Source organism: Pogoniulus pusillus, chromosome 34 (genome assembly GCF_015220805.1).
Source record: "Pogoniulus pusillus isolate bPogPus1 chromosome 34, bPogPus1.pri, whole genome shotgun sequence".
Classification (NCBI taxonomy): domain Eukaryota; kingdom Metazoa; phylum Chordata; class Aves; order Piciformes; family Lybiidae; genus Pogoniulus; species Pogoniulus pusillus.
Genome location: NC_087297.1, coordinates 9699320 through 9718179, shown reverse-complemented (window position 1 = coordinate 9718179; position 18860 = coordinate 9699320). Strand labels below are relative to the sequence as shown.

The window sequence follows — 18860 nt, the reverse complement described above, 5'->3', positions numbered from 1 at the left end:
TCTTTTTTTCCAGGAGAGGTTATTTAAATTTATTAATAGGTTAGTTATTTAACATATAAATTTAGTTTATCTGATGAAATTGAAACCCACTTATCCCAGGAATATGTCTCTATCTTACAGTGTTCTCCCTGCTCAAGTTAGAAGTCATAAGGGGCCATACACTCAACACTGGTCAGGCCACAACTTGAGTACTGTGCCCAGTTCTGGGCTCCTAAGTTCAAGAGAGATGTTGGGGTACTGGAACATGTCCAGAGAAGGGCAACAAAGCTGGTGAGAGGCCTGGAGCACAGCTCTGTGAGAAAAGGCTGAGGGAGCTGGGGGTGTTTGGCCCAGAGAAGAGGAGGCTTAGGGCAGAGCTCATTGCTGTCTAAAACTACCTGAAGGGAGGTTGCAGCCAGGTGGGGTTGGTCTTTTCTGCCAGGCAACCAGCAGCAGAACAAGGGGACAGAGTCTCAAGTTGTGCCAGGGGAGGTCTAGGCTGGATGTTAGGAGGAAGTTGTTAGCAGAGAGAGTGATTGTCATTGGAATGGGCTGCCCAGGGAGGTGGTGGAGTCGCCGTCCCTGTAGGTGTTCAAAAAGCCTGGATGAGGCACTTAGTGCCATGGTCTGGTTGGTTAGACAGGGCTGGGTGCTAGGTTGGACTGGATGATCTTGGAGGTCTCTTCCAACCTGGTTGATTCTATGATATAAGTCTCATGTTTCCTACCTGGCACCGTGAATACTCGGGTAGAAATATGGGTGAACCTACCCTATATAATTCCTTCACAGATTGCTGAGATGAAGTGATAGGGACATGAATAAGTCTAATTCCCTGAGGATGTTGTAGACCTGGTACTTGGTGCTTTTTGGTGACACAACTGTTACTGCTTTGCTCAAAGAAGGCTGTAGATTGAAAGGTTTCTTTGGTTACTTTGATTAAGATTGAAAGCATCACTAACAGTAACGATCTGAGAGAATTTTCTTTTCAATTTTGATTATCATCCACTCTGAATAATAATAAGCACAGACTGAGTCACACTTTTTATCTTTTCCTCACAAAACTGACTTTTGGAGAAGCGAGGAACTGAGAGTCTTGTCACAAGACAAAGTGGTGTACTTCAGGCATGCCTTTAAGTTTGTGACAGTAGAACTGAGGTAGAATTTCCCAGAATCAAAGCATCCTGGAGACCTCATGGTATGATGAAGACAAATGTGCTTCGAAAGATAAAGCAGTTTTGTTGTCATATGTGTAATGAATAGAGATGAATTCCAGGGTGGTTTATGTTTAAAAGCAGAAAACAATGCTGAGAACTCCCAAAGTTAAAGTATGTGCTTTCAAACTCGTAAAGAGAAATGAGAAACGTTTCTGAATAAGTCAGAGATGGGGAAATAAACCATGCTCTTCACAGAACAAGTGCTCATGGAAATGACAAAAGCTTCTGGAGATGTCCAAAATACAAAGTCTGAAGAGATGCCATTCTTGAATCATAGAGTTGGGAGGGACCTTTAGAGGTCATCCAGTTCAACCCTTCTGCAGTCAGCAGGGACATTTACAACCAGAGCAGGTTTCTCACAGCCCCAAGCAATCTGACCTGGAATGGTTTCAGGGATGGGACACCTACCATCTATCTGGGCAACCTGGGACTGTGTGCCTCAGTGTAAAACATTTCTTCCTTCTCCATAGTCTGAATTTCCCTCTTTGTTTCAACCCCCCACCCTTGTCCTGTCACAATGGGCCCTGATACAACCTCTGTCTTCATCTTTCTGCTTGATCTCTTTAAGTACTGAAAGCCTCAAGAATGTCTTGGAGCTGCCTTTTCTTCAGGCTGAACAAGCTCAGCTTTCTCAGCCAGCCCTCTCAGCATGGCTGTGGCCTATTCTGATGCCATTCAAACAGGTCCATGTCTCTGTTGTAATGAGGACTCCAGAGCTGGCCCCGGGACTGCAGGTGGGGTCTCAGCAGAATTGAGTAGAAGGGCAGAATCCTTTCCCTCCACCTGCTGCCCACACTGCTGGGGGTGCAGCCCAGGATGCAGCTGTCTTCTGGGCGGTGAGCACACACAGAGACACGTTTTAAATGATCTATCCTGGGCAGCAGCTGCTGTTCATTCCTGGACTGCTGTCGCAGTAGGTTTTGATCTGGTCTTTTGTGACTTTGCATGTTATGTTAGGTTAAAAACAGCAGTAAAGACAGGGTCTAAAGAGAGTTCTGAGGGGAAAGTATAGGACGACTTAGATTAAAACCAGAGGAGACCAGGGTGGTGTGAATGAGTGACAAACTGCATCATGAAGTACACTGATCAAATTTTAGACCATATTTAACTCTTCCCTAATTCAAAAAGTAAATAAGCAGGACTGTAAAAGCTTGTCCAGATAGTCAAGACACGCCCAGAAGGGAGCTGTCAGAAACCATCTCTCTTGGGTGTAAGCTCAGTAACATGCATGCTCTGTTGGTGAATAAAAATGTCCTTTTGGTTTATTTTAACTTTCCCAGCATAAAATACTGAAGCACGTCGTGATTTGAGAGTGGTTATACATGCAGTGGGGGAACAGAGAAGAGCAAAGGGAAAGCTATATGGTATTTCCAGTAGACTCTCTGGTGGACTAGGGAGTGCATATTCCAAGGCATCTTTCCAGTTGGTGCTCTGCCCAGAATAGAAAACCCTAAACCAGAACCACAATATGTGAAGCTGCTTCAATAAATCTGGCTTACACAAGTGTTTAAGTTTATTAAGACTTCACTGCCCAAAAGCTACTTGGAATTATTGCTACAGCTGGATTATAACATTCTCTCACTGGTGCAGTATTCTTTCCTCCATGGAAATCTCATAACTTATGTCTACTCCATCATGATGATTGCTAGCTTTGAGCCAGAGGAGGCACATGTAGGATAATATTTTTGTCATGTGGAATTTTTATTTTTAAATCAACATAAGGCCTAACAATAACTTTGCAACATGATATTTGCAAAATATCTCAAGGAAGATGAGATCTAGTCAAAACTTTCACTGGAAGAGGCTGGCTGCACTCTAAAATGTGTCATTCCTAAATAGAATTCTTCTCACTTGTTAACTAAGGAAATGCAATGGTATCAAAAAGTCTTGGAGGTGACCATGAGGCTTGACTCACTCGTTATGGGATTTAGCACTCTACTGATATAAACCAGATTAATTTATTTTACCTTCTGGCATCTAACCTAAGGAAAGAAGAGAGCTGGAGCACAGAGAGAGGAGGATGAGGCTTGCCTAGGCACAACAAAATCAGTATTATCACAGCTTTTAACCAGAGTTTTTCCATCACATCAGGGAAAGTGCATTGTGGTTTCTGGTACCTGATTTCTGTGGTTGTAGCCTTTCCTCAAACGTGAGTGTTCTCTATCTCTTTACTGTCTCCCAGGGCAAACCTGAGTGTGTGAATAATGAGAGAAGCGCAGTTTATTTTAACAGGCTGCCAGGCTGGATAAGCAGAAGATCACAAGTGGGAGGAGAGCATCTCTGTCCACTTCATCACCTTGCAGTTTGTGAGATTCTGACAATGGCTATATTGGGGCACAACATGAAGTTAGAGGTTTTACTCCCCAAATTTTAGACATACGAGTTTTATGCTCTAAATAGGATGAATGCAAGCAGTTCCTCTTGAGGAAGGCAGTATGTGCTCTTTTCTCATTTTGATAAACTTCCTCCTTTCTTTGATCTCACTTACATGTTGCTCTCTATATTTCTCTCTATTCTGTGTTTTGTCTATATGGAATCTGCAGGCACCTTTAAACAGACTGCAAATAGCTGATTTTAATGCAGTGTCAATGACAACTTGCTAAATGGGAGAGTTGCTGAAAAGGGGCTACGTAGAAATCAATGTTTTTAAAGCCTGTTAAATAATTTTGAATTATGTTTTGGAAGTATGAAGTTATTACTGGTAAGTTACATTAAGTAAACACAAAAATGTGGTAATCATGTGCAGTATTTGATGACCAGACTGATTTATAAGACAGGACTGATTTATGAGGCAGGCTTGCTTTAATATTGCTTTAATATTAGCAGAACTAAGGAGACACCTCTAGAAATATGGAATACAGTCTGTGTACACAGAATGAAGGATGACATCCTGAAAAGCCTGGGAAGAGTTCTAGGTTCATATTGAGTGTGCTAAGAGAATTTTTACTCAGAGACCAAGGTGGTGCTACCTTTGAAATACATGGAATCAGTATTTATTTTGTCTTTATGTCTCCCTATCTGTATCCTCTCTGCACAGTTCCAAGGTGTATATATTTACTGCATAAGGAGAGAGAGGGCAGGGAAGGAATACAAATGTTTAGGAGTTGGAAAGGTTATGTTAGAATGACAGAATTAAAGGGTTCAGTCTGCCTCGTTGATTTTTAAAGGCTACCAAGTAATGAATAGATTTCCATGTTTAATTACTTTCCCAAGGGAAAGGCACAAAGGGGCTACATAAATTTGTATGGAGAGGTACAGTAAAGACCAAAAGCTGGAAACTGGTATTATGCAGATTCAAATTTGGAATGGCTCTACATCACTGCTCATCTGTTCAGGAAGTTAATCCATCGAGGTACTGTTAATTCTTTGGGGAAAATTAAAGGTGGAGGTTTTCCTAAAACAATATATATATATATATATATATAACTAGGTTAATTAATAAATTATGAAGCTTAGTAAGTGGCTAAGTATATTAAGATGCCTTGGCCCACAACACATTAAAAGTTAGATAACTTAATGATCCTTGCTGGCCTTAAACTCTGACATTCAATCTTATGCTTTTCACTCAGTTTCTTTCTCAATAGGACTCTCTAATGAGGCAGTCCTGTAAAATGTGATAGGCCTGCCCTTTTCCACGTGAAAATGCACTTTTATTGCTCCTGTACCTACCCCATGCAAATAACCCTGGTGTATCGGAAAGTTCAGATGCAAAAGCACTTCTCTTGGGAACCACTTTGCTATTCCAGGGTAAAGAGTAAAAACTATTTTGATTGACAGTTCTTCTCTATACTATTAAAATTAAGGCTCTTTGTGTGACAGCTTTGTTGTAGGCATGCAACAGACAGGAACGAGCCAAACATCCCTGTTATGGGGCTGAGTTAATAGGTAATAACACAGCCTATAGTTTTGGCTTTCCCTCTTGGTGGCTGTGTATGCAATGGGAGATCAGATAGAGGAAACAACTGTTCTGTGTAACTTAACTTTTTCTGAAGTTGACAGAACACAGTGAAAGTTTCCTTTTTTTTTTTACCTCTTTTTTTCTTTTTTCTTTATTTAAAGATATTTAAAACAATTCCTTGCTTTCCCAGAGTTATTCTAATGCTACACATGATGTGTGTCTTCTGTGGCTGACTGTGGAGACAGAAATTAAAAGGGCAATGTTTCTCCAGACCGATCCAGACTACAAAATATGCAGGAATTCTTGCTGTACCATGACTTTCAGTTGTCTGAAGATGAAAACCAGGCTATGTCAACCCAATAACTTTGTGAGAAGGAAAGTCTGGTATTTTCAGAACATAGAATCAGTCTCAAGGATCATCTAGTTCTAACCCCACTGCCATGGGCAGGGACACCCTACCCTAGAGCAGGCTGGCCGCAGCCTCATCCAGCCTGGCCTTAAACATCTTCAGCCATGGGGCCTCAAACACCTCCCTGGGCAACTCATTCCAGCCTCTCACCACTCTCATGCTCAACAACTTCCTCCTCACATCCAGGCTGAGCCTAACCCTCTCCAGCTTTTCTCTATTCCCCCTAGTCCTGGCACTCCCTGATAGCCTAAAAAATCCCTCCCCAGCATTTTTGTAGACTCCCTTAAGATCCTGGAAGGCCACAAGAAGGTCTCCTGGGAGCCTTCTCTTCTCCAGCCTGCACAGCCCCAACTCTTTCAGTCTGTGCTCACATCAGAGCTTCTGCAGCCCTCTGAGCATCCTCCTGGCCCTTCTCTGGACACACTCCAGCATCTCCACATCTCTCTTGTAATGAAGGCTCCAGAACTGGATGCAGTACTCCAGGTGGGGTCTCAGGAGATCACAGCAGAGGAGGAGAATCACCTCCCTGGCCTTGCTGGCCACACTTCTCCTGCTGCAGCCCAGGCTCTGCTTGGCTTTCTGGGCTGCAAGTGCACACTGCTGGCTCCTGTTGAGGCTCTTGTCCACCAGCACCCCCGAGTCCCTTTAAAAGAGTTTTCTGAATATTTGATTTATTTTTTTCTCTGCCTGCCTCTGTCCCAGTTTGAAGCCATGAGTTGCCCGGGGCTGGATGACAGAAATGACTCTTAGCCCTTTCCAGGAGTGAGAATGAGGTTAGTGCACACTGACTGGAAGTTTAAAGAGAAATTCTGCTTACAAGAGCATATATACAAAAGACAGTCAGGTAGAATAAGTACAAAACCCCACTGGGCCCAAACTGAATCTAAAATCCTCCACCTCTTTCACCCTCAGTCGGCCTGAGGGTAGGCTGAAACTGCCCTTCCCAACTGCGGCAGAGAGGCTGAGAGCAGCCAGGCAGAAAGAGACCTGGGGGTACTGGTAGATAGTAAGCTGAAGATGAGCCAGCAGTGTCCCCAGGTGGCCAGGAGAGTCAGGGGCATCCTGGCCTGGATCAGGAGCAGTGTGGACAGCAGGACAAGGGAGGTTATTCTGCCCCTGTGCTCAGCACTGCTCAGGCCACACCTTGAGTGCTGTGTCCAGCTCTGGGCTCCTCAATTCAAGAGAGATGTTGCAGTACTGGAAGGTGTCCACAGGAGGGCGACAAAGCTGCTGAGAGGCCTGGAGCACAGCCCTGTGAGGAGAGGCTGAGGGAGCTGGGGGTGTGCAGCCTGCAGCAGAGGAGGCTCAGGGCAGAGCTCATTGCTGTCTACAACTGCCTGAAGGGAGGCTGTAGCCAGGTGGGGTTGGGCTCTTCTGCCAGGCAAGCAGCAGCAGAATGAGGGGACACAGTCTCAAGTTGTGCCAAGGGAGGTCGAGGCTGGATGTTAGGAGGAAGTTGGCAGAGAGAGTGATTGGCATTGGAATGGGCTGCTCAGGGAGGTGATGGAGTTGCCATCCCTGGAGGTGTAGAAACAAAGCCTGGCTGGGGCACTTAGTGCCATGGTCTGGTTGATTGGCTAGGGCTGGGTGCTAGGTTGGAGTGGATGATCTTGGAGGTCTCTTCCAACCTGGCTGATTCTATGATTCTACAATGCAGCTCATACCTAAAAAAAGGATTATCAAACAGCCTTTGGCCTGACTGGTCACTGCAGAAGAGAATCAGTGGTGACATTAAAGTATTGCCAATGAACAGCAAGGTGGTATTTTATGGACTGAATTTATATATGTCACCATCACATGGACAGATGTTTCTAATGTCTAATACAAAAATAGAGAAATAAGGGAGCCCTGCTAGCACTGTTTACTTTGGCTGCCCTGGAACAGGCTGTGCATCTTCTTCCACGCTGAACTTCTTCTGCATGAAGGTCTGCTAATGTCCAGAACAGTTCCCACAGTCTTGGCTTGTGATGAAAGTGACCTCCTCTCTGTGTCCTGAGTGGCCTGCTTCCCATTTGGCCGAGTCCAAGTCCCTGCCTGCCAGAGATCTATGCCATATATCCTTTGTATATCTGAATCATGACAAGAATCAGCTGATAAAAAACATGAATAAAGACATGAAGGCCTTGTCCACAAGAGCCTTGTGACTGCAGGGGGCAGATCTGCACTAATTCACATCACTGGTGTGTGTCTTCAAAGAATGGAGCCAGGGTTATGTGCAGAGAGAGGATGCCACATCAGCCTGGGCCGTCTGGCACTCAGCACCACTTGTCCACAGCCCTCACTGTGCCAGACCCACTCTGCAATAGTTGCACACAGATCTTGACCCTTTGATCTCAGGGAAAATTATGTAGATCATCACTTAGGAAAGTGTTCAATTCTCCAGCACAGATGTGGTCTGAAACCCAATTCCTCCAGCTACACAGATGACTGCGGTGCTCTGGGCCAGCAGGGCTGACTGCATTGCCTTGTGCAAGATATTCTGACACGGCAGGGATAGGCAGGCTGGTCTGAAGGCAATAGCATAGTTTGCATTTGTGCAGATCATTTAGCGACCTTGTGTGAGCTAATTCTGTTCAGGGATTTTACTTTTCAGCTCAGTCTCAGCTCTTTCTGAACCTCAGGACAGGTTTGCACAGCCAGGGGCTGCTTCTAGCAGTGAGAGCACTGATGTGGGGCGTGGGGTGTGTCTGTGTGTGTGTTATTGCCAAGGGCTGGGCTGTGGAAAGGCTCTGGCTTGTTTTTATTCCTATGGAGACCAAGGTGTGTGCTATATTGGGGTGCAGTAAGTAAGAGGTGTCTCCTGTAAGGAGAAGCAGATCCGAAACTGACCAACAAGGGATTCTATTCTATAGAGATCATATTGTGGCAGTGCAAACACCACCCTCCCCCCACCCCAAGGTGGGGAAAGACCTCCAGGTGAGGCTTGTGAGGAGGTGATCTTTGTCATCTGCTTACCGCTGATGCCCCTGAGGCTAAAGTCCTTTCTTTTTGCTCGGAGAAGCAATTAATTGAGCAATTGCCCACAGCCAAACCCACAGGGGTATAAATGGAGTTCTCTGAGAGAAAGGAATCCTTGTGCTCTGGCTCCACAGAAGCAGTCTTTGCAGCTCAGCGCTTCTGCCCTTTAGAATGGAACGTAAGGAACCTCCTCCCCCCTCCCTGGTGAGTACAGACACATATATAGCCTGGGTACCATGGCAGATTTTCCTTTTAGGAGTGAGTTCTGTGCATGTTTTGGCTCATCTCTCCAATCAGTTTAGTGTAATAGTTTAAATAGTTGTGCAACAGCATTTCCCCTGCTGACATCCAAACCTGTGAGCTTCTTGTGTTGGAAGGAGAGCAAATTTCCCTGTAACAAGTCACTGGTTGTTGGCTTCCTGTTTTGTTTGTCTTCTTCAAGAAATATAGTCAATTAGAAAATGAGAGATCAGCAGGGTCAAGCCTCTTCTTCAGTGGCCAGTGTCTGAGAAGGACTTGCCATTCTGGCTTCAGTCCCAATCCAAGCACAGATGCATTTTGATGTGTCACAAAGTGGTGTAGAAGTATCTCAGACAACAGGGTTTATCTGCCCCTTGTTACACCTTCACACCTAGAGTAAGAAGCATTGCAAAGACATAAATGGTATTCACATTTTGCAGCCCAGCTAAACTCTTTCTCCACTGTCACAAATGCATGCAGCCTTTCTTCTCTGACATGCATTTACAGCTGTGGTGATGTGTACTACACAAAATGGTCTGCATGTGAGTTTAGAAAGGGACCAACAAATGGTGCATTCATTTCATTTAAAGGTCTTTATTTTCTGTGTGATGGCCCAGCAGCAGCTGATGAGTGGGTAACATGCCAGGTCAAAAAACAATCAAAGGTAACACAGAGATCAGTGAACCTAGGTGATTAGAACTTAAAAGGATAAATGTTATTAGTACATTTATGATTTAAAGACAGATGGTGCAGTGTTGAGCTGAGGGAGATTGGAAAAACACAGTTGGCAAGCAATGACTCCCTTTATTTTGGTTAATGAGACACCCAGCGTTGGCTATGCTATTGCAGAGCTCAGTTTGATTACATAAGGTAAGTAGAAGATGGAAAAGGTTAAGGTTTTGAACACACTGGTCTCCACAGAGGCCTGGAAATAGATGCCCTGCTCTTTTCCCTGGCCTCAGTCCCTCTTCCCAACCTGCAGCAGAAGATGGAGCTAAAGAGTGATTACACATGCATCTCCTTGCCTTAGGGCAGCCTAATTTGATCACGGGAATTTCCCAAGATATTCTGACCATGCTTTCTTCCCTGCCTAAAACTTAAACCCAGAGAGGCAACTTGGGGAGTAATGGCAGGAAGGGCTATTGGCTGTTCTGGGATCTTCACTCCTCGAAGCACTGTGGTTTCATTTTGTGCTGTGGTCCATCGTTTGCCCAGAGTTTGTCACTGCTTTTGTTCTAGACTTGCAATCTCAGTCCCTACAGTGTTCAAGGTATACCTTTCAAAATCTATCCTTTTAAACTCTCAATAGCACAGGAAAATAAGAAGCAGTACCTTTTGCAACCCAGTAGGAATTGTAGTTTTTAAGGTGTTCCTTGCTCAGTGCTCTGTTTCATTCTCTAAACCACCTCACACAGGGCTGTGCTCTTGAGTTTGAGTGGCAGCTTAATTTCTGTTGTGTCTCACCATGACTCATCTGCTGCAGACTCATTGTCATATTTACCTTTAGACTGCTGGCCAACTCAATCACTTTAGTGTTTCAAAGTCCAGTAACCAAATCCCTGGAACCAGATATGTGAATAGCTTTTGGGCAGCTTGATAAAATGCTGGAACTGTAGTGGCAAATGTTTATATTATATTAAGATTATTTGGCTAGGAAAAAAACCCAATCTCTACTCCACTAGTACAAGAGAATTTGACAGTAGAGTGGCAGTGGAAATGTAGGTATATTGTTGTGTTAGAATATATGTTGATAGAAGGGCATTGTTTGGTTAGAAGGCTATCAGCTGATAAAGCCACTGAATAATGCTTTTATATTCCTTACAGCACACCTGTAATTATGGATTATTAAAATAAGAATTAGTGTCTGAGTTGAGTTTGTGACAGAGACTCGAACACAAGCAGTGGTAAAGCTGAAGTTAAATTGCAAATTGGATTAAAGTTTCCTGGTTGAAGTGTGACTTTACACATATGGCCAGGAACAGCAAAACATGTGTGCATCTCTATGCATTACAAAAGAATACAGCAACAATACTGAAAAAGAGCACTCAGAGTGAAGAGGAATTCCTAAGGATGTTGTCTGTATTTCCTCTTTGCTGTAAAGAATTCCTTTCAGAGATTACATATGGTAGAAATTAGAAGTATATGCAGTAGTTGTGAACAAACTGGGTGGAAATGAAACAGTTTTAATGTTGTCTATCAATTGGACATTTTATTTGCATCAATTACATCCTAATTAGGCTGAGCAGAATACACTGCTCTGAAATGCTGTATGAACAGAATTTTTAATCCAAATGCTATTCAAGGTTGTAACTCTTTAAGGTTGTTCACAAGACTGTGGACCAGGTGCACAAAGGAGGCAAATATGCTCTTGTCCTAAGCACTCACCTGGCACCCCAAAGCACTTCCTATGTCTGGAGAAATGATATTTCTCTAAGTATTAGTTCTCAGGGATGCCTGCCCACTTATTGCTTGGCACATAGAGCCCTGCTGAAATCTCAGCAGAACTGGTGGACAGCTGAGGGCTTGGAAACAGAAAGGTGTCTCAAGGAAACAGAGACCAGTCACCCTGTGCTGCCCGTAGTGCGACTGGCCGGAAGCTAGCTAGGCATTAACAGAGCTCTGCTGAAGCAAGATGCTTTAGCTTGGGCACAGGGCCATGCTAAAATGGATCTCTAGCTTCCAGGCCACAGCTGGCCTGTGTCTGTGAGCTCAGAGCTGGCAGAGGAACTCTCAGATGTCTTAGGCAAATGTGTGGGGTAGATTTATGTAAGTTTCTCCAGACCCTGCAGAGAAGAGATGCATTCTGTTAGATATGCATATAATGCTTACCCCCAAAGAAAACACAGCAGGGGAGAAAAATGTAACCTCAGTTCTGATCACTCTAAGGCCTGGTCTGAAATCCCTCAATGTTTTAGGCTGATTCATTCTTCTCATTGCCAAATTCACACTCTTCATTGCCAAGGTAGAGGGCAAAGTCATATATGGACAGTTACTTGAAATTGTTCCACTTAGGGGTGGGCTAATTGGGCAAATTAAAACCAAACTCATTCAGTGACAGAACATCTAGAGTTGCTGGTGTGGTGTGTTAAGTGTTCCACATCAAATGGGACAGCTTCACTTAGAGATGGTGAATAAGCTTCAAAGTGGAGTGACTTGATTACTTCATATGTCCTGGAAGAGTTGCAGACAGGAGTCTGAAATAGAGGTGCTATAAACCCACCTGTAATTTTCTGTGCTAATACAGAGGATACTCTGGATCCTCATTTTAACCAAACAAAATACTGTGCATGGCTTTAAGTAAAATATTAAGAGTCCAGCAGTTATTTCCTAGCCACACATTTAGATAGCTGAGTGGTAAATTTGCTTCTTTCCACTAGGCCAACTGTAATTACGGAGGGTTAAATCCTGCAATAGATGCTTTAACTTAGGGCAAAATGCTAAGCTGATATAAAGCTTTCATGCAAATTTTCTGTATTTTAAGAGCGTTTTGGGGGCTTGACTAAAATCTTAATGTGGTCTTTATTGACCAGTTTAATAGCAAATGCCTACAGGAGTGTTTGCCTTCAAACACTTTGATACAAAGAGCTCTCTAGCAGCCCCATGACAGGCCCAGTTCTTAGGTCTTTAAACTGGTAACCACGTCATCCCCATCAGCTTTCATAAGGCAAGGACAGCACAACAAACTGCTTTGTGAAGTCGTCCATGAATATAAAGTACCTGACATTTCTGACACGTTCAAACTCTCCTGTGGAGCTTAATACCCTGCAGCACCACTTAAATCTTGAAAGCTGTCATTCTTTTAATCTCTTTCCCACCATCAGGAAACTGTCCCTCACATGGCAGAGTGGCTAATTCACAAGCTTCAAACCCAGCTTGGAAAACAGCAACAGAGCAAAGCTAAATAGAACAGTGAACACTGAATGTGCTTGGAGGTGAAAGAAATATCCCCTTTTTAGTGATGAGAAAGAAACACCTCCCCACCACCATCCCGCATTTCATGCATGAAAACTGCAGTCATGTGCCATTTGATCACAGACCTAAGGTACTGTCACAAAGTGGTGTAGAAGGATCTCAGACAACAGGGTTTATCTGCCCCTTGTTACACCCTCACACCTAGAGTAAGAAGCATTGCTAAGACATAAATGGTGTTCACATTTTGCAGCCCAGCTAAACTCTTTCTCCACTGTCACAAATGCATGCAGCCTTTCTTCTCTGACATGCATTTACAGCTTTTTAGATGTGAGACAGTCGTCTATTTACGCTAAGCAGACATTACACTGCAAAGCCACCATGCAATGTTTATAAAACATGTTGTGAATTAAGCATCTGCTAAAGCAGGGAAACTGCAAGAAGAACTTGAAGATTCCTGGTTAGAATAAAGGGACTTTTTCTTTCAAATTGGACTCTCCTTCTGTGAAGCCTTTTCAAACCGATCCAGGAGCATTCCTGTGCAGACTTCTTTAGGTGAACCTGCTTTAGCAGAGGGTTTGGATGAGATCTCCAGGGGTGCCTACCAAACCCCTGGAGGTATTTAAGGCCAGGCTGGATAAGGCTGTGTGCAACCTGCTCTAGGGTAGAGTGTCCCTCCCCATGCAGGAGGATTGGAACTAGATGATCCTTGTGGTCCCTTCCAACCCTGACTGATGCTATGATTCTAAATCCTGCCATTCTATGATAGTTTGTGGTGGCTGTTTGCTCTTGAAGGATCAAGGAGACCCTGTATGCCTGCCTTCTGCTGTTAGCACATGCATGTTTCCTATGTTTGTTTATGTGGCTTTGGTTTAGATAATTAGGCTCATCAGATCTACTTGGCAAGGGTTTTGTTATCTCAGTCATATCTGTGTTCTGTTAATTCCGTTCAAATAGCATTCTCAGTCAGTTCACTTCAAGTTTTAAGAGCTTTTGAATTTCATGTCTTGATACATTTTCTAATTTTTTAATTATTAAAAATGTGCATGGAAGTTCATATTATTTTCCATGGATGAGGAACTGATTTCTGAGATGAAGGTTATTCAATCTGAAATTTGCCACTTGACCATGGGTCTCCTTTTGTAGCTCATTTCCAGTTAGTAATTCAAAGAGCAGATAAACTACTTGAGAAAGCTATTTGAACAAAAATGGTCTTTTTAAAGGTATTCACTTTTCTGACCTGTGTGCTAGATAGAGTAAGCTGTGTTTTCAATGCTTTGAAGAACTTGTAAGGAGTGATGTTGGCAACATTGTCAAGTCAGCTCAATTTGAGGAGGAAAGTGGCAAAAAACTAGCTTCGATTTTACCTGAACAGGTTACAAAGAGCTCAGACAATGCCTTCCAGTAGATCCTTTTGTGTAGTAGAGGAGGGCTGGGAGATTGGGGAAGAGGAGAGAAGCAACAAGAATCTGGGGAATGTGCTTTATCCAGTGCAAGTGGGCCTCTGAGAGGGTATTGATCTAGAGTGTGCTGGCTGGATCTGTGTGTGGCACATCCAGCAACAGCTGCTAAAGGTGCAACTGCTGCTAAAGATGCAGCTGCTGCCAGATGACACCACGGTCTAAGGAAATCAAATGTATGGGGTAGGGGAATTGCTGCAGGAGGGAAGCAAAACTAAGCAGCAGGAGAGAAGCTGTCTCTATACCCTGTTCCAGGAACAAATATTGTTGTTAATGAGCTCATTCCTATGTCACTATTCCAGGGAATTAAGTGCTAATCCATCAACAATTGACCCTTCAACTGCACAATATTTTTGTAGAATTTTATGTCGAGGCTTGTGATACATTCTTGGAGGGAGAGATCTGCGCAGGCCTTAGCTGAGTGCCACTTGCTGCCTCTCCATGCTGCCTGCTTCTGCTGGCTGACCAGAGATATTTGTTAGAATCATAGAATCAAGCAGGTTGGAAGAGACCTCCAAGATCAGCCAGTCCAACCTAGCACCCAGCCCTAGCCAATCAACCAGACCATGGCACTAAGTGCCCCATCCAGGCTTTGCTTCAACACCTCCAGGCACAGCGACTCCACCACCTCCCTGGGCAGCCCATTCCAATGCCAATCACTCTCTCTGCCAACAACTTCCTCCTAACGTCCAGCCTAGATCTCCCCCGGCACAACTTGAGACTGTGTCCCCTTGTTCTGTTGCTGGTTGCCTGGCAGAAGAGCCCAACCCCACCTGGCTACAGCCTCCCTCCAGGTAGTTGCAGATTGCAATGAGATCTGCCCTGGGCATCCTCTTCTCCAGGTTAAACAACCCCAGCTTCCTCATAGGGCTTTTGTTTCAGGCTTCAAACCAGCATCATTGCTTCTTTATGTAATGGGTGGACCAGACAGATGAAGACTGCCCAAGTGGATGGCCTTAAAAGCTGATGTGGCCAGTGGTTGATTTACATAGGAAGCGTGTAGATGACTAGTTAGGTTTTCTTCCATGATTGTGCAGATTCTATAGGAGCTGCAGTCAGGTTCTGAAGAGCATTCTGTTTTATTTAAAATAAAATCTTCTTGTTCCTGATGTAGTCTGAAGCAAGAACCTGTACTTGGAACCATACAAGCAGCAAAATCCAGTCATGGATGCAACACAATGTATTTGTTCACGCGCAGTCATAGCCTGAAAAAAGCCATGTGTGACGAGGGGTACTAAGATGTTCATTTGGCACTCCTATTTTCATCACATTGGAGGTCCTGGTGGATAACAACTAACCATGGCACAGCAATGTGCCCTTGCGGTCAAAGGGGCCAATGGGATCCTGGGGTATGTTAGGAAGAGTGTGTCCAGCAGATCAAGGGAGGTTCTCCTCCCCCTCTACTCTGCCCTATTGAGATGTCATCTTGAGTATTGTGTTCAGTTTTGGGCTCCCCAGTTTAAGAGGGACAGGGATCTGCTGGAGGGGGTCCAGCAGAGGTCTAGGAGGATGATTAGGGGACTGAAGGGTGTGTCTGATAAGGAGAGGCTGAGGGACCTGGGGCTGTTCAGTCTGGAGAAGAGAAGACTGAGAGGGGATTTGATAAATGTTTGTAAGTATCTGAAGGCTGCCAGGAGTGGGGGACAGGCTCTGCTCACTGCTGCCTGGGACAGAACAAGGAGCAATGGGTGTAAATTGCAGCAGAAGAGGCTCTGCCTCAACACAAGGGGGAACTTCTTTACTATAAGGTCACAGAGCACTGATACAGGCTTCCCAGAGAGGTTGTGGGATCTCCTTCCCTGGAGACTTTCAAGGCCTATCTTGATGTGCTGCTCTGTGTTAGATAGTATTGTCCTGCTCTGGCAGGGGAGTTGGACTCGATCTCCTTGGGTCCCTTCCAAGCCCTAACATCCTGTCGTCTTGTGATATTCCTTTCATAACTTAGCTGAATGAAATCTAATTTTCAATCATGTATTCCTCAAAAGGGAATGACAGCCTAGCCAGTACTGGAAAGTAGGAGAAATCAAAAGCCTGACTCTTCACACCCATCATTAAAGACTGAGGAGTACTGATTCTCCAAACAAAATAATAACTGAAATGAAAAATAGACAGACAGCTATGGAGAGTACTGATTTGTCTGCTTGTACCAATCCTGAGTCATTGGAGATATTCATATGAATAAACCATAACCATTATTAAATTTCTCTGTGTGTGTTCTGACCCTTCTAGGCCCAGGTCAGTTTTATTGTGGATATTTTGGTAAAACGTGGTGTTTTAGAACATCCATCTGATGGCAAAGCAATACTTGGTAACTGCTAACCCGTGGTACAGAACCATCTTTAAGTAACTGAAATGTAGAATTGGTATGGTTCATAAAGATGGAAATAGGATAAATGGGTTTGTTTTGTGCTAAAACCTACAACAGCAGGAATGAGTAGCAAGAGGATGATATCTTAGAATTAAGAACAAGCAGACCTTTATTTTCAGCTCTCAGACTGCAAACATGATTGTTGAGAACACTGAATTCATCAGAATGTACACCTGAAGCAGAGGTTATTGTCACTTTGTGTCTTTTAGTTGTTCATAACTTTGAAATTGATATTTAAACAGGGTATTTATAATGTTCAGTGAGAATGCAAAAAGCTGAAGCTTCAGGATATTTTGGTTTGTTTGCAAAACAGGATCCCAAGTGTTGCTTAACAGCAATATTCAGGTCCCTGAAATATTCATCACTAGACTGTTTATCTAGTCTCATACTTTTTTAGCCAATTGAAGCAAGATATGTTCATATCTATTAATATTCAGGAACACATCTCCTAATACACTTCTTCCCTCAGGTATAACCATTTCAACTGAAAAAAGATGAGTCTTTTTGATCATAGTGTTAAAATATGATCATTCCCTCCCAGGAATGCTTTGAAGTCAAGTGTTTATGCTTGGTTAGATTTACAAACGTCTAACACAAATACATCAGCTCCCAAGATGTATGCTATGCTTCAACAAAATGATTAGTTATTAAATTGTGCATTAATAAAAACAATTGGTTCTCTTTGTAGCTCAACTCCCTTTGCCCTCACTCTATATACAATAATGTCAAATAGCTCTCTGCAGTACTTTCAAATGACTAGAACTATACTATAATCATAATATGTGAATTTATATTATGCATGAAAGGTCATGGCCTATGAGGAAGTCAGTTTCTTTTCATAGATGTGCTCCTTAAGAGTTAGCACTTAGGGAAGTGAGGCAAAAGGGGGAAAAACCACAGGCTCTGCACAGAGTGTGATCTAAACCCTTCATCCTGTTAAAAAGAAAAAAAGCACATATTTAGCAGGGTATTTGGAGAATAATGGAAAACATGCATAAAAGATTGTCATAGATCAGGGAAAATGTGAATTCCAGTACCAAATAGAGGCCTGGATCTTGTAACTCAAACTGAAAGAAAAGAAGAGCTATACCATACCTCCAGGAGCTTACCCGTGCCAGACTGCATAGTTTACTTCATTACTGGTGTAAGAGATGGGAAGATTACATTTGCATGCCTTATTCAAAAGGCACTAACATCAGAACACCTTGGAGTTTATGAAGAAATAGATTCAGACAGGACAAATGTAAAGATGTTAGCACTCTATAAGCCCTCCAACATCCAAAGTTTGGTCTTACTCTTTTTCCCTCCTGACCCTGACTTCACGGTCTTCAGCTGGCCTCACGCACTCCTACAGGTTGCAGCTGCAGAGGCAAAGCACTTGGACTGAGCCTACCTTCACTATGAAAGCGTCAGAAGCAAGCTCTCATTAGCTGGCTAGTGGCATTCTCACCTTCCTTCCTGGCCACACTGCATTGGCAGCACTGCACAGCCATCACAGGCATCACTCTTTTGCTCCTTCCCCATCAGAACTAACTGCTCTGCTGCCCCTATGACCACATCTGAGCCTTTTAAAAGGCACCACTCGTCAGGAATGTGACAAAGTATTGCCATACCGTGGCTGTAAATTTACAGTATTAAAGAAAGCAAACTTTGCACAGGTTTCCTTTTAGTTGATACTAGTGGCTTTTATGCAGTCATCTTAACAGGGCATTGCATTTCAGTTTCTAAAAACACAAGTTGCTTGATAAAATATCAGGATGGGAGTGCATGCACTTAAACCTAGGGAAGAGCTCTCTTCCAGTTGTATAAAAATAAATGCCCTCTTGATATTTGAATCTCTGGGTCAGAGTTTTTGCTTCATGCAATAACTTCTCTGGCACTTGCACTAATGTTTTAACCAAAACCATTAAAGTCAGGAAATAAATACATGAAGGAAGGAAGCAATCATATTTTAACAGGCAAATACACATAGATGCCAACTCCACAAAAATTAACTAGCAGATTTTGAGTCTCCCTGGGTCTGGATATGTGCCAGAGAGTTTGGCAGATAATGTGTAGGAACAACACATCCTGCTAAGGAAGAGGTAAGTGATATTCTTTGGCAAAGGAATGGAAAACTCAGCTTGTAGCTAGTGCAAAAGCTTACAGAAAACACTTTTTTTTTTTTACAATAGTTTTAATTTTCTTAGCAAATGTATTTCAAAAGCTCACATTTGCATGGCTAATCCATGGATGAATAGCTATTCAATCATAGCTGCCAATTCCTCTTGCTTTGTATCTCTAGGTAAGTAAATATGGCAGTTTTAAATCATGTTTCAAATCAACTTTCAAGCAGCACAATGTTTATTTTTAGTAATAAATTGTTGTGGGTAATATATTATATGGAAAAACCGATGCAGGTACTGTTCTCCAGCTTCTCCATTCA

General features: G+C 43.3%; 1 protein-coding gene across 5 annotated transcripts in view; it reads left to right on the top strand.

Moving 5' to 3' along the window:
- The first annotated feature begins 8542 nt into the window (after nucleotides 1-8542).
- Nucleotides 8543-18860, top strand: part of ST18 (ST18 C2H2C-type zinc finger transcription factor) — a 215821-nt gene continuing 205503 nt past the window's right edge. The window contains exon 1 of one of the 5 annotated variants that reach the window (XM_064170759.1): nucleotides 8543-8662. In XM_064170759.1, the coding sequence (XP_064026829.1) occupies nucleotides 8630-8662 (33 nt within the window). In that variant the 5' untranslated portion in view covers nucleotides 8543-8629. The remainder of the gene's footprint in view (nucleotides 8663-18860) is intronic. The other 4 variants (XM_064170757.1, XM_064170762.1, XM_064170763.1 and 1 more) reach the window with 4 other exon arrangements.